General features: G+C 40.0%; 1 protein-coding gene across 1 annotated transcript in view; it reads right to left on the bottom strand.

Moving 5' to 3' along the window:
• Positions 1-15,731, bottom strand: part of LOC103183755 (collagen alpha-1(XXIII) chain) — a 78,647-nt gene that overhangs the window by 7,756 nt on the left and 55,160 nt on the right. Inside the window, exons 6-8 of the mRNA XM_042340043.1 lie at positions 5,350-5,376; positions 5,002-5,019; positions 495-521 (exon numbers count right to left, since the gene is read on the bottom strand). Coding sequence (XP_042195977.1) covers positions 495-521; positions 5,002-5,019; positions 5,350-5,376 — 72 coding nt within the window. The remainder of the gene's footprint in view (positions 1-494; positions 522-5,001; positions 5,020-5,349; positions 5,377-15,731) is intronic.

The following is a 15,731-nucleotide window of genomic DNA, read 5'->3' as shown; positions in this document are numbered from 1 at the left end:
GACAGCAAGGACACTGGTCCTTGCGAAAATAAATCTTTTGAAATGTTTTAAGTGGAGATAAATGATTCTTCTGATGGCTCGAATGAGAAGGAAATATTCTGGAAGGATACGATCAATTCGGCTGAAGGCACCTCACCCGAATCACTCACGTTCTTGTGACAAATTCTTGGTGCCGTGAATTGGCTAAACCCTTATCCTGTAATGTCGTTTTCTTTCCAATATGCTGCACAAAAGCTGTACACAATTCAATTATTCCTCTATTGTTTCCTACACCAAACCAGACCACCAAACTCTATTAAATGTTACATTTTACTTTGAGGTTAATACTGAGCATTAGAATTTCCACACAGTCATTCTTACCACTGTATTTTGTGCACGGAAATAACAAACGCAAATCTTAAGTAGAAAAGGAACACGAGGAGGGAATGCACTGCACAACTAATCATTCATACACAGAAATGCTATATTCATTAATAAAATGTACAATTTTCTACCTTCTCTCCTTTGGTTCCAGAAGGTCCCTAGAAAATGAAAGAACGCAATATTGTAAAGAAATCCAAATGTTATCTTATTCACCCACCAAATCCTTTATATCTTATTTTGTCTAATTATTTTGTGGGTGCTTTGCTGTGCTCCTTAAACGGAGAAATATGTAACTGCAGGAGAATTAAATATGCCGAGTTGTGCCGCTCAGTGTTGTGCTGTTATCACGGCTCGATGGAACGTAATGGGACACTGGTAAGTCCTCACGATGTGAAAGGCACTATACAAATGTCATTTTGCATTGTATTGCAATGTTCATTTTACTGTCCCACAACAGACTTTGTTGAGCCCAATTTCAACAGAGAACCAAATGGAAGTGTCACTGTTTTCACTTCCCACACTTGCCAAGTGTGACAAATATATATATATATATATATATAAATATCAAGCTCCAGGGAAAAGGAATCTCATAGTAAAATGTAAATAGGCTCATATTCAATACTTTTTTCCCAACATTGTGGAATGTAGTTATAATACCAGGTAATGATATGGTACATTTGAGTCATAAATCTTACATTGTTTTTCCTGCAATTTGCCTTTCAACAGGAAATACATTATCAAGTTGACCCTCGCCCAGAAACTTATACTTTACCTCACGTTGAGCTTTTCCATGTGTTCACAAAGCAACTTATTTACCCTATAATGTTGTCCGAAAGAATCAGTTTCCTTCCCCACCCGTTGTGAAGGGAAAATATATTTATTGGGCGAAGAGTTTTCAGATTTCTATATAAATCAACCATTCTGTACATAAGTGTTGCAAAATATGTGTTGCACAGGGTCAATGCAACTCAAGGATTTAATGACTTCATTAGGGCTTAGGTCAATGACTGTTTACTGACATGCGTTTCCTTGTAAAGTTCATTAAAGGCCACATAGATTAGTGTGGACAAAATCATTAATACTTTCTTCCTTTGGTTTACATCAAAACGTTTGAAGCTGATATAAAGTTTAAGAACTTGCAAAGTTAGTTTTTAAAGACAATTTCAATCACAATTGGAGAAGCCCTACATTCAGATAGAAGTTCTTGAAATACTTTAAGCGGAACGAAGAAAGAATCCACAGACAGCAGCTAAATACATTTGATGAGAAACATAACAGTTGAACATTTAAACTTGGTAAAGTTTACAGCCTTCAAATTCCACCTGCACTGCAATTGTAATCATAATAAGCTAAACACTGAGGAGAGCTCACGTGTAGATCACGCTATACCCAATTGCCAAAGGTAATCCCAGCTCTGCTTGAAAGGAGAAAAGATGAGTACAATTGCAGTCCAGAACAGTTAATTGTGTGGCACACTCACTGTTTAAGCAATAGGTGACATAAACAGAGAGTTTCTTTTTGGGCGCAATTTGCACTTTGGTCGAAATGGGACTTAGGTTGAAAAATGGGCATCGCGACGATATGCCATAACATAGGCCGGCCGTTACTTAAAATGAACTACATTTTTGCACAAGCATATCTTTGACCACCTGGCTCTGGTTCTTTCTTCTCAACGTCAGTGGAGTTCAAAGGACACAAATATGCAGAGCATTATGTATATTTTCTTTATTTTTTTTTGATGGAGGCTGATGGCTCAGCTGCTAATAATAGACTGCAGACATTTAGATTGTCCAGGCAAAACCTTTGGCTACCTTCACTGGTTCTGTTCAAACTCTCCACTGTCTATTATTTTAATCGATTGCTCTTTTAAGTAGGCAGCTGTTACAGCTTCATTAACCCTTGCATTAAACATTTTGATTAAAACTGTATTGACGTTCACTGTATTCACTGCAATACAATTTTAATCTAAAATACTAGAATATGACTAGGCTTCCTCTGGGGTCCATTCTCTCCTTGTGGTTTGTCCTTCTCTCCGTCTTTTACTCCCTACTCATCTTTTGTCTCCGCTCCCCACTGCCCTCCACCCCTCCTGATCCCTACCCCCAGCTCAGGTGTGGATCCCTGACTGTCCAGCGCCTTGGAACGTCCTCCTGATGTGAAAGGCGCTGCATAAATGTCATTTTTTGTTGTTGTTGTTGTTGTAGCCTTTCCTTGGGAGCCATTTTGTTTCCTCTCAGCACTTGCAACTAAACCAGCACTTCCTTGTGTTTGTTGCTGCGATATATGATTTTTTTTTCTATTTTAGGGCAGAAACAGGAGAAAATACTCAACAACTGTCATGGCTTAAATAATGTGCAGCGCACAAAATCAATCGTGATAGGGAACGATCAAAAGAGAAATCTGAAAATCTCAGAATCAGAGCTCATCTCCACAATGAGATGTCTTTTGATGACATAGATTTACATAGAGCTCAGAAACAGGCCATTCAGCCCAACCAGTCCCCGGCAATATTTATACTGGACACGAGTCTCCATCCACATCTTATTCCCTCCTTTACCTCCTGTCCTTCGGGTGAGATGTTAAACCGAGGCCCTGACTGCCTGTTCAGGTGAATGTTTAAGATCCTGTGGCACTATTCGAAAAGAGAAGGGAGTTTCTCTCTCTCTCTCTCCCAGTGTCCTGGCCAACAATCCCCCCAATACAATTGGTTATTCACTCCAGCGCTGCTTGTGGGACATGCATTTGCTTAGCGGAGGATAAGTTTCTTTTTTGGCCCAGCTACTGTGCAACTGGCTCCACAAAACACACACAGTCGCTCCCGCTTTACAATATATCCCGTGAAATGCTATGGGACATCCTCCTGACATGCAGGGCACGACACCAAATGCAAGGATTAATAATAATAATTATTAACTGTTATTATTAAACCTACAGCTTTGGTATGATCAATTGGATGATCAAAGATCTGAAAAATATCGAGAGAAAAACTTTTATTATTATCATCCTCCTGTTCACTTCCCCTTCATGTGTCTGTCTGCCATGGATATACCACGTTATATCAAATGCAAGGATTATTATTTGGGTCCGTAAATTCCCAACCGGGACTATGTGGTGGTCAACACTTCCACATTCATTACAAATACACGCAGAAAGCTGGTTCACTTCAAAATGCTGGTCAACTTTTCAGGTCATCTAACTTTCGCCCACAAAACACAGTCAACTGACTGTACAGTATATTCTGTGAAGCTCTTTGAGACATCTCGAAGATATGATAAGGCGCTGTATCAAATGCAACAACACACTACATTTGTATGGAGCTATTATTATTATTATTATTATCATCAGGGTCTCTGTGAGGCTTTGATACTGTGATAAGGCGTTACATTAAATGCAAGCAATATTATAATTATTATCACTGGAATATTCTGTTTCGTTTCTTCCCTTTTTCTTGTCCCGCCCCTCCTGAAGCGCCCGGCCTGCTTCAGTCCAGCCCGAGGCTTTCTCGATTCCCACTGCAACCAATAAAGCCGAGGTGCGACCGTAGCAAAGTCAGCTGACCACATCAGAACTTCATTTCCTCAAGTCGAACGTTTGTTTGGTTACAAAGCGCTCGACCCAGTATCTGGGCCAAAAAAGAACCTTATCCTCCGCTAAGCAAATTCTAATATCAAGCAGCTTTGGAATTCAAACTCCGACCATCTGGTGGGAAACTTACTGCAGTTACCGCTGGCCCTAACCAAGCTGCCTTTGATATTTATTTGTTTAAAAATAGGTAGTTTGGTCGCTCGAGTGTCGAGCACATAACACACTCGAATCTGGTGAATTAGTCCCATCGGTGCTGATTGTTGCTAAATCGCTGGCCTAGACTTCGCAGTTTTGTTGGGTCTCAGCCAGGCTACTGCATGCAATGATAAATGTCCACAGTTACATTCATTTCATTTTACAAAATCTATTATTATTATTAATAACGAATGAAAGGTTCGCCAGGTTCTGAAATCCATCAATAATCCTTAACCCTTGTTGGTTAATGTTGTTTCTTTCGTGTCAGGAGGATATTTCAAAGAACGGCGACTGTGTGTGGGGGGGGGGGGGTTTGTAGGCAAACCCAGCAGCCAATTTGCAAACAGCAATAACTCACAACTAGCCATGAAGTAAATGATCGTGTCATTTCAAGGATTGTTTACCAGGACAACGCCCAACAACGAACTGCATTTATGTAGCGCGCTTCACGTGGGGAAAACACTACTCTTTTCGAGTAGTGCCATGGGATCTTTAATGTCCACCACGGTAGACAGAAGGACAGCAACTCAAGCAACGCAATGCTCCCCCAGCGCTGCAATGGAGTACCAGCCGAGACAAACACACAATCCCAACTTGGATTGTAGACATTTATCATTGCATCCCAATCCCTGCACCTTCTGACTCTGAATTGGAGAGTGCTACCAAGTCAGCCAGGTCTATACGCTAATTCTTGTCGTCGCTCAAATGCAAGAGCTGTAGCAAATCAGATACCTTAGCAAATATTTCATTGCCATCACCTATAACACTGAGACAAATACACAAGTTTAGATAACGCAATGTATTCACAGTTTTAGAGAATCAATCAAGTGAAGAAAAATGACGAGAATTCACACTTACTTGTTGACCTGGAATCCCCTGTGGATGCAGAAATGATAAACACTGTAAACAAATCAATAAATTAAACNAAAAAACAGATCATTTTTGAACCTATTGGTTAGTGAAGTTGTATTTTAGTAAGTGCAGTACAGTGCGGTGGTAAAAGAATTCCACCCTTTTTTTAGTGAGTACAATTAAACTACATTTTACTGTTGGCGGAGAGATTGCGTTATATATTCAGTAACAAAATAGTTCGATTTTGATGTTCTGTTTTGTTCCTGACGTAACATTTTTCTCCGTTTGCTATTCCCACAGCAAGAAAATAATAAACAAACCATTTTGAATAATCAGATAGTAGAAAATACCTACTGGCTTTCCATCCATGCCAAGGGGACCCTGAAAAACAAGACATTTTATAAAAAAAACTATTGCACAGGATCACGGGATCATAAAAACATACTCGTGTGACAACGGCACAATACTAGTAATCACAGATTATATATGAAGATAGCAAAGTCAGCAAATCCAGCTATTTAGTACGCAAAATCTATCAGTATGATACCTGTAATAAGGATTATTTTGTTAAGAATGTTATTAATTTTTTATTTATAAATCACAAAGAATGCATTCAATATCCGATGTAGGAATAATTGAATTGTGTACAGCTTTGGTGCAGAATATTGGGGGAAAAACACCCGACATTACAGCATAAGGGTTTAGCCAATTCATGGCAGCTTCACTCGCAAGCAGTTTAGTTTCCAATTGTGTGATCGGTGATGGCAGCATTGTGGGCCACTGAGCGTTGACAAATGAAAGGAGACGCTCTGGTTTGCATCAAAGCACTTTGATAAGCGGAGGTTTCTGCTCTGGGTGATGGCAGGATTCGCTGCTGGAATGTAAATAGCAAAGCACTACGGAGGGTGACGTCGGTATCTGCCACGGCAGCCGTTATGTGATGACAACGCGAGGTGTATGACGTGCTGATATCATGCTTCAGGAGCATTTACTCCTGGAACCTGAGGGAATCCAGCCCACGTGAAATAACAGGGAACAAATCTCAAGCCACAAAACACGGTGAAGAGGCAATTGGCTAACTGAGGAATGCTGTATAGCCGATTACACACAGCGGTGTCCCACAAACAGTTGTGGATTAAGTGACCAAATTATTATTAATATTATTATTTTGTGAGAAGGGATTATTACCCTCGGAAACGCGATCCACCATTCGACTAACAACCGGGTTCCTCCTGACCGCTGGTAAACAGGCGTGTGCGTGGAGTAAGGAAACTTGCCCAACGTTTCGACATGTCCGGGAATCGAACCCAGGCCCTCTCGCTGGCGAGGCGAGTGCTCTAACCGCTGAGCTACAGGACTCCACAAATGTTGAAACTGCACTACATTTCCATTGCGTCTGTCACTATTGGTTCTCCAGAATGATAGACAGAAATCGCTAAAGGCTATGTTTGCTTGTAAGCCAGACATTCCTGCTGCCACTGCACCTTTAACACATTGCTTTAGATGTGAAATTGGATTATTTAAACAAAGATTTGAACGGCAGTCGGGCTTCTGGAGACAAGTTCAAGCTTTTTGAAGTCCTAAAATTCCTTTGTAAAACTCAAATATGTTTTAAGCAAATGGATGCAGGGATATTCTATCACAAAAGGTGGGTCGAGCTACATACTAAAAAAGGTGGAAAAGAATATTCAATGAGACTTTTTTTTAAAATCAACAGTATTGAGTCTAATTTATTTAGATTGTGATCTAACAATAAATCAATTAACGTAATGTCGGGAATTTGGGGTGTTGTTGAACCCAAAGGCAAGCGCGGGAAGTGAAAAAGATTTCCAATTATTGGACTCGGCGGAAAACGTGAGAAATAAGAAACCGAAGCCTTGCAAATGTATCACTAAATATTTAACTGATTTGTAACTTGTTAGAACTTAACTTAACTCACAGTAACTTGTTAGAAATGCCTTACACTTTGGCTTTGCCATAAATAAAGACCCAATCGAAATAAAGAAAGCTTTTACGGTGTAGCATCAGTAGAAATGTGTGTTTTATGAATAAGAGCTGTAGCAGCTGGATGCATTGGAATAAAATACTTTCAATAGTGAAATACACAATATAATCCAGATATTAAATCTCTGAACAAAACCTAGTGCACCCAACCTATGATGCAGAACTCTTTGGTTATAGGATTAAAATATCTTTTAAAATTTTTAGTCCCACTTGAGGCCTTTGCATTTAATCCTATGTTTCCTCCAGTTCTGCCCTTGTGGTGTCATTCAAAATAACATTTGCATCATCTATTTCTCTCGTTGATTTGAAGGTCGGATCATATCGCCCTCAGTCGTCTTCTAATGAGAATGGTGTTCAGTTCTAGGAGCCTTTCTTTATAAATGTAAATCCTATAATTGGCTTATATTCTCCGAACCTTCTCTAAGGCTTCAATGTCCTTTTGTAGGTGCTGCACACATTACCAGAGAGCTGTACAAGTTGATTATAATGTTCCTTAGTCTGCTCGTCAAATGCCCTCAAAATACAACCCTTGCAAAGCACCTTGATGCACGACATGGAATTGAAAAATCCAATGCAGCGTGTTTATCAACAATTAAATAAAAGAGAAGCAAATATATATGATGTGACTATTGCATGTTCCTTCCTAAACCCAACGATTAAAGTTTGCAATGGCTCATTACTTATGCACCATTTATACTGCTGGAAGCAATTTAAAACCGCTTCCAGCAGTAAAACAATTAGGAACAGGAAAAAGTATTCATATTTCCCACTGCAAAGTCACATTCACCAAAGGGCTCGAGAAAGAGAGTTCTGTGCATGCGGAGAGCTTGATGTCACTTAGTTTCTTAATATCATCTAACCAGGAGTTGGAACTAACTGTTTAATAGTAATATAATAATAATCCTTGCATTTGATATAACGCCTTATCATGTCTTCGAGCCGTCTCAAAGCGCTTCACAGAATATACTGTAAAAAGTGAAACTGACGGTATATTTTGTGGGCAATAATGAAATTCTCGGCTAGACCAAAAGACCACCCAATAACATACGGGCTATTTATCAGTAGAAACTGATCAATTCTTTGTTTATCCTGTTGAGTCAATGTGAAAAGAATAGCAGGAAATTGGGCATCAGGACAGGATCATCTGCGGACGTTTAATATTCACTCAATTCCTCTTTTGAGCTCACTTTTACAGCAACAACAAAATTACATTTATAGAGCGCCTTTCACGTCGGGAGGACAGCCCAAAGCGCTTGATCATAAGTGCAAAACCTGAATCTAATGCTTTCTAATCTAATATCTTTTGAGGTACAATTTCTGTATAATTAAGGAATGTCATTGCTTCTTGTAAAAACAGCTTTAGGGTAACATGCTTCTGGTCGAAACCAGCAAACAAAACATTGACTAACTATACAGTCAGTCAAATCTGCTTATTCTCAAGAGATTTATTGAGTTTCTATTGAAAATGAAGCTATGGATAATTAATATTTTAACAGAATTCCTGGTTATCGGATAGTATTATTATAATTACAAGCTACTGTATAAATTCAAGTGAAGCATCGTTGATTGTTAACATCTTCTACGCAAACGACCAGCGACGTCTGAATAAAAAAAAACACTTTTCTCCCGTGGATTTTTGCCTTTAAGAGATCCACGATTTTGGCAATCTGATATTTGCAAATCTGGAGGGGTAATCGTCAACAAATTCAGTTTGTAAATATTAGATTTTATTTCCTATAGTTTGAAAAGCGTCTGGAATAAAAGTTCTGTTAACTACACCAACAGTTCCTTACGGGCACTTTCCAGAATCAATCACATCTGGCAGTACTTTGTCTGGTGAATTTCTGGTACAATGCAATCACTTTTTTTCAGTGCAGCCTAATTCCTAGTTGCTCAGCCTCATGTGGGGCACTCAGATTGCTGTCTGGTTATGGTAGCACGACCAACATGCAGCATTTGAGGTAAAACAGCCTGCCAGAGAGCACTTGGAAGTTAATGAAATTGATATCTTCTGTCTTGTTTTGGACATTTTTAAATTAAGGTCATTACAGCTCCAATCTTCCATCCCGCTACAGGAGATAACTGGATACAGTAATTGGCAGCAAGAAACACATCTCTGACAATGCTGATTATCCGAAAGAGCTGGTTACACTATTACATTGGGAATAAGTGGAGGATCTGTGTGTAGTAGTACATATCTCCCAAGCCCGCGTTCCGTTTCAGTCGGTCCAGTTGCACAGAAATGTAAAATTACTTCCATGGGAGATTTACTAAAATTAGTCGAACGATCAAATTACTGTCAGATATCTTTGGGTCGAAACGAACACAGAGATCAAAAGCCAATGGAAGTAAAATGAAAAGCCGTATGTCTACCCATCTCCTTTTAAATGACAGATTTTTGTATGATCCACTTGCTTTTTCTCCCTTATAAACATAGGGTAGGGTTGGTGCTACCAGTGTGAAGCTTCTCAATGCTCTACAGTGCTGAACTGTGCAATTTGAGCTGGTTAAACACTAGCAACAACAACAACAACAATAATAATATCCCGATATACACTCTGGGATCTTCAGGCCTTGCTTCTTGCCAACCTGGAAATAAAGTCTCTAAGAATACACAAGTAGGGGAGAGAGAATATTCCCTTCCTACCAAACAAACAGAAACCATCAGAATAATAACCCTTGCATTTGATACAGCGCCTTGTCACGTTGTTGAGACGTCTCAAAGCGCTTCACAGGATATATCGTAAAGTGAATTGACTGTATGTTTTGTGGGCGAAACGCGGGAGCCAATTGCGCACAGTAGCGTCCACACAAACAGCCGTGGGTTGAGTGATCACATTATTTTTAATATACATATAGCTTGACACTGTTATAATGCTGTAAGTCTGTTTATAATGTATTAGTTTGTGGGCATGCAACAGACTAGAAGTGCAGGTACAACAAGAACTACAACTTGCATTTATACAGCGTTCCTCACGCAGGACAGCGTCCCAGAGCGCTTAAGCTTCCTGTGCTTCCAAGCTCTGTGCAGGAAGTGGTATCAGCTGTGATCTGATGAGCTGAAAGCAATCACTTGTAGTCATTTATTTCCGCACCCTTTGAAAACAGGAGTAAGGAATTTCTTTGTTTACATAACATAACATGTAGGAGCAGGAGGAGGCCATTCGGCCCTTCGAGCCTGTCCCGCCATTCAATCATGGCTGATCTTCTAATCTGCCTCCAGCTAATAACCTGACATTGCCTTATCCCCATATCCCTTAATCCCTTTCGCAATAAGAAATCTATCTATCTCAGTCTTGAATATGTTCAAGGACTGAGCGTCCACAGCCCTTTGGGGTAGTGAGTTCCATACATTCACCACCCTTTGAGTGAACTCAGTGCAAAAGGGCTGCCTCTGATTTTAAGGTTGTGACCCCTGGTTTTAGTTTCTCCAACCGGGGAAACAATCTCCCACTATCTACAACAAGAAGATTCCATTTATTGAGCGCCTTTCACGTTGGGAGGACGTCCCAAGGCGCTGGACAGTTGGGTCGGGATCCGAGCATTGGGGGGAAATGGTCAGGGTGAGGGGAGGGAAGGGAGGGAGCGAGGAGGGGGGAAATGGTCAGGGTGAGGAGAGGGAAGGGAGGGAGCGAGGAGGGGGTAGAGAGTCGAGAGGGGAGCTGAAGGCTGAAGGTCAAAGAGAAAGGTCTTGAGACCGGCCTTGAAGGAGGAAAGGGAGGAAGCGGCGAAGGCACTGGGGATAGAGTTCCAGAGCCTCAGTGCTGAGAGGCTGAAGGCCCGACCACCGATGGTAGGGCGATTGGGGCGGGGGATGTGCAGCAGACCGGAGCCAGAGGAACGGTAGGTAGGGGGATAGTAGGTCAGAGAGGAAGGAGGAAGTGAGGCCGTGAATGGCCTTGTAGGTGAGGATGAGGATCTTGAATATCTACTCTATCATTGCCCTTTGATGATCTTATAGGTTTCTATAAGATCCCCTCTAATTCTTCTATATTCTAGAGAATATAGGCCCAAATTGGTCAGCCTCTCCTCGTACCTCAACCCCTTCATCCCTGGTACTAACCTAGTAAATCTACGTTGCACCCTCTCCACGGCAAGTACATCCTTCCTTAAATAAGGAGACCAAAACTGGTCTCCTCTTTTCGTAGAAGACAGATTTTTAATTTTTTTTAAAAAGCAACACAAAAAAAAACGATTTCGTTTTCTTATTGGACTGATTTTGACATCCAACACAGGAAGGTACAGATCACAGCGTCAGTTATATAAAACAACCAACTAAAAGCCTGGAATATTTTACTGAAATAAACAGCATTACAATAGATATACCATGAGAGAAAACGGGTTGCAAACGTTTTTCTCTACAGCTGGTACAATAATCTTAAGTAAACCGAATTATGCTTTGGAAAGATATATATAAAAAAAACATTTGGGGGGGGAAAGGCAAGTTTTTTTTAAAAAAAAACCCAAATAACACATTTTGTTGGCGTAAGTCAAATACTTTCCATATTTTTTCCCAAAGTATTGCTCGAAACGTATAAAACCCCACACAGTAGCTATTGGGGAACTTTATCGAACTTTAAAAAAATTACAGCACAGAAAAGATGGGATTTAATCATCTGCCCACCCCCAGCCAACCCACTGCCGTGAAATTATATCCTCCTCGTACAGTCTGTAACATTTAATGTCAAGCTAAAAGGTTATCCTGTACAATTTCCACCAGGGCTTTTGAGGACCCATTTCGAACTCATTTTAATAAGTAGTTTCAACCAACGTCAATTTTGTTGCAATTCCGACATCGAAAAAAAAAATGATTCATTCAATCTATGCTTTTCACGTCACTTTGAAGCATCTGGCTTTTTAGGAAATTATGTGAAAATAGCCAACGACCAATCTTTATATTATACCAGTTAGTCGGCAACTAAAAACAAAGCAATTTGGGGTTAACTTAGATCCTCAAAACAATGATTCGAAAATTCCCAGTTGGATTACAAAATGTTTTGCTGCTTGTTTGGAAGTGGTGTTGTATAAATAACTCCGCTGTTAAGGCCAGTGACTTAGCTTAGCTCGTGAGCCAATTCAACACAAATGTAAGTTTCATTTATTCTGCTTATTTCAGGTCAATTGAGCACCAATATTTGGGTATTGTATTCATGTCAATAAATGTGCAGGATGAATCATATATTTGAGGTACGGGTTTGAAGAATCTGGGTCAAAAATCTGAAGTAATTTAGGAATCAAATTGTTCAATCTGCTGCGGTAGAAGTCAGATGACTCCAACCGGGTTTTAAAATGGAAAATAAAACAAGTGGAGAAGTTCTTTGGTGGTCCGATTGAATAATGTTAAGTTTTTTTATTGTTATTAAAGAACTATTTGCACTTCCACCTTCTTACTTATATCTTACTTCTTACTGCGGTGTTTGGCATCATTTAACAGATTTCTGCACGTGGGCTGAGCCAAATTTCTCCTCATCTCGTAGTCAGAGTAACTCGGAGTGCGACACACAGGTTTCCTGCTTTGAATTTGGACTGTGTTATTGGAAAGAATAAAACATCTCTCGGTATAATTTTGATATAGGCCATAATCCCTCCACTCTTCAGACTGGAGGATTCCTGACCTATCTTTTTAAATAATGTCATTGGACCTTTAATGTGTATTGAACAGGCAGGTGATTTAATAATAATCCTTGTACTTGGTATCATGTCATTATCACGTCATTGAGACGTCTCAAAGCACTTCACAGGATATACTGTACAGTGAATTGACTGTCAAGGATGAACTCAAGAATGCCTTAATATCTAGCCTCGTCACAAACACAATTGACATTATATGCCCCATTGTATGACATGTCCTATTGTACAATACTTTACACGTATTAAAACCGTCACATTTCAGCTGATCAGTTTCAAGTCTGGACATTGTTACAATTAAAACATAATTTTATTGCCCATTTTCATCTCACAGCGTCTCTGAACTATATTTACTACACTATTGGGTGTTCACTCATCATTTTATTGGTACCAATGAATCGTTTTACCTTTAAGAAATTTAGTACCTTAGTAAAAGGTTATGCTGCCTTAATGCACTTCCTCCATATTACCTAATATTACACAAATTTGGTTACCCACAGAATTTCATGGATATGAGAAATATCTACAGCTGCCTTGAGTTAAATGAAATATTTTCACTGCTTCATTTCATAATCTTGTTAGAAATACTTACCAGGGCCTCTGAGCAAATGTGAGCATGTGTTTTCTATAGATAAGTTAATGCAACCAACATGAGAACATTTACAACACATTAAGCAATTTACACTCTTATTCAAACTTTAAAAGTTCTGTAACGTAGAACTTAAACATGCCGCTATAGGGCGGCGTCTAGAAGATGTGATAAGACCTGATATCAAATGCAAGCAATATTATTATTATCATCATTATGTGTCAAATATCTAATCAGCCTCACAGAGATTTTGCTACTGCAACCTTCATAATGGGTCAAAGATGATAGATTCAGGGGTGGGTCAGTCTGAAACTCAAAACATTGGGGAGGGGATAGAGGAGGAGGAGATGGGACTCTACCTCAAGTAGCTTTTACAACAGGTTTAGTATAAGTTAGGGATGACCTCTTAGCTCAGAATTATGACTTCAATTTGCAGTATTTAGGAGATCGAGTAGGTTTGCGCAACTTTTTTTCCACTTTTCACCCACAAAACACACAGTCAATTCACTTTACAGTATATTCTGTGAAGCGCTTGGAGACGTCTCGAAGACGTGATGAGGCGCTGTATCAAATGCAAGGATTATTACTGTTGTTGTTGTAAAGCCCACGATATACATCCAAAACATAGGATTCAGAAATTTGTAATGAGAGTAACAGCGTCAGCAATCTCTCTCGACTTTCTCTAAAAACTGTAAGATCCACACGTCTATTTGTAGAGTTACAAATGCCAAGAGTAATTTTTTTCCCTGGACTTGAACAAGAAAGGCAAAATCTCTCGTCATTGCTTATGTGCCTAATTAAGCTTAATTAACAAGAGATTTTGCTTGTCTAAAGTAGTTGACACATGTGGGTCAGCAGCTCTCGATGTCATGTAATAAATTTATGAAACGCAGCCTTTTCATGATGTAGTTTTGACAAAGACCAGAAGCAGGTCGGATTTTAATTCACTCTGTCTGCAAAAGGTTTTTTCCTGTACTTCTCAATTTAACGCAAGATCTGCTTGTTGTTAGGAACTAAGAAGAATAAATCCGTCCAAGACTTATGCCTTCACTCGTTCTGGCAAAACTGCAACTTGATACAAGTAGAATTTAGGTAATGTCAGGATAGCTGGAAATTGTCTTCTTGTTACCGTCCTCTTGAACCAAAGTTTTGTGATATCTTCTGAGTTGTGACAAATATAGCTGCAAGCTCATGCTGAATTGACCTTTAGTTTCAAGGCCCTGGTTGCAATGTACAACCTTTTGTGTCTGTTCGGGTAAAGATCTCAGGGCACCATTCGAAAAGAAAGTGAAAGGCACTGTACAGATGTAATTTGTTCTTGCCGTAAACCCGCTGGGATTAGCAGCAGAATGGCACTGCGAGGCTCGCGAGCAAGTTATACGGTCTCTCTTGGTTGGGGAAACTATACAATACAAAATGACATTTACACAGTGCCTTTCACGTCGGGAGGACAACCCGAGGGGCTGGACAGTCAGGGATTTGGACTGTGTTCAAAAAGAGTCAAGAACTGCGTGCAAACAGAGGGGAAATCTTTTTAAATACAGAATAAATAAAACAACCGATTATTAAATATTTGCAATAACAGATTTTTTGATTTGTTTCAAGGGGATTAAGTGGGTTTGTTATTTCAATACTTGCATACCACAGTGAAACCCCATTGTAAGCTCACGTTGCTGGAGCACAGTTTTCTTGCATTGCGGTTGCACTGTGGACCCAGTTCATTACATATGCGTCAGACCCACCTGCTCGCTCCTCGCAAGCGGCAAGATTTTTTTTGTGCTAAAATGGCCTACTGCCAGCTCATCAGTTTGCCGTCAACTCTGCTTTATGCTTTGCTGCACATACACAAGGCAGGAGGTAATGTGTGTTGTAACCTGTCGATTGAATATCAATTATTTTAGCATTCAGTGCTAGAAAACATTACATTTCGCTTAGCGCACGTGCAGAAGACAAGAAGTGACTTTGTGATGGACTGATGAGCTGGAAGGTGGCTTTTTTATTTTAAGCGGTTAACCAATTGCGCACTTAATAATAATAATCCTTGTATTTGATACAGCGCCTCATCACGTCTTCTCGACGTCTCAAAGCGCTTCACAGAATATATTGTAGAGTGAATTGACTGTATATTTGTGGGCGAAACGCAGCAGCCAATTGCGCGCAGCAGCGTCCCCACAAACAGTCGTGGATTGAGTGACCGGATTATTTTTCTTTATTTCTTTGCTAACAACCGGGTTCCTACTCACCGCTGGGTAAACAGAGGCGTGTGTGTGCGTGTGGAGTAAGGAAACTTGCCCAACGTTTCGTCCTGCCCGGGAATCGAACCCAGGTCTTCTCGCTTGCTCTAACTACTGAGCTGCAGGACTCCAGATGTACAGTTAAACCGATATTGCATCTTGCTCTAGTTGTGGGTTGGATGCTTATAGATGCCAAACACCCCATTAAAATGGGCTGCGCTGTATTGTTTAACGTGTAAGTCCTGGATTATTTCAGTTTCACATTCTTGCAACACAAGGTG

This window comes from Callorhinchus milii, unplaced genomic scaffold (genome assembly GCF_018977255.1).
Source record: "Callorhinchus milii isolate IMCB2004 unplaced genomic scaffold, IMCB_Cmil_1.0 Scaffold13, whole genome shotgun sequence".
NCBI classification, from domain to species: Eukaryota; Metazoa; Chordata; class Chondrichthyes; order Chimaeriformes; family Callorhinchidae; genus Callorhinchus; species Callorhinchus milii.
This window is presented reverse-complemented; position numbering and strand designations above follow the sequence as displayed.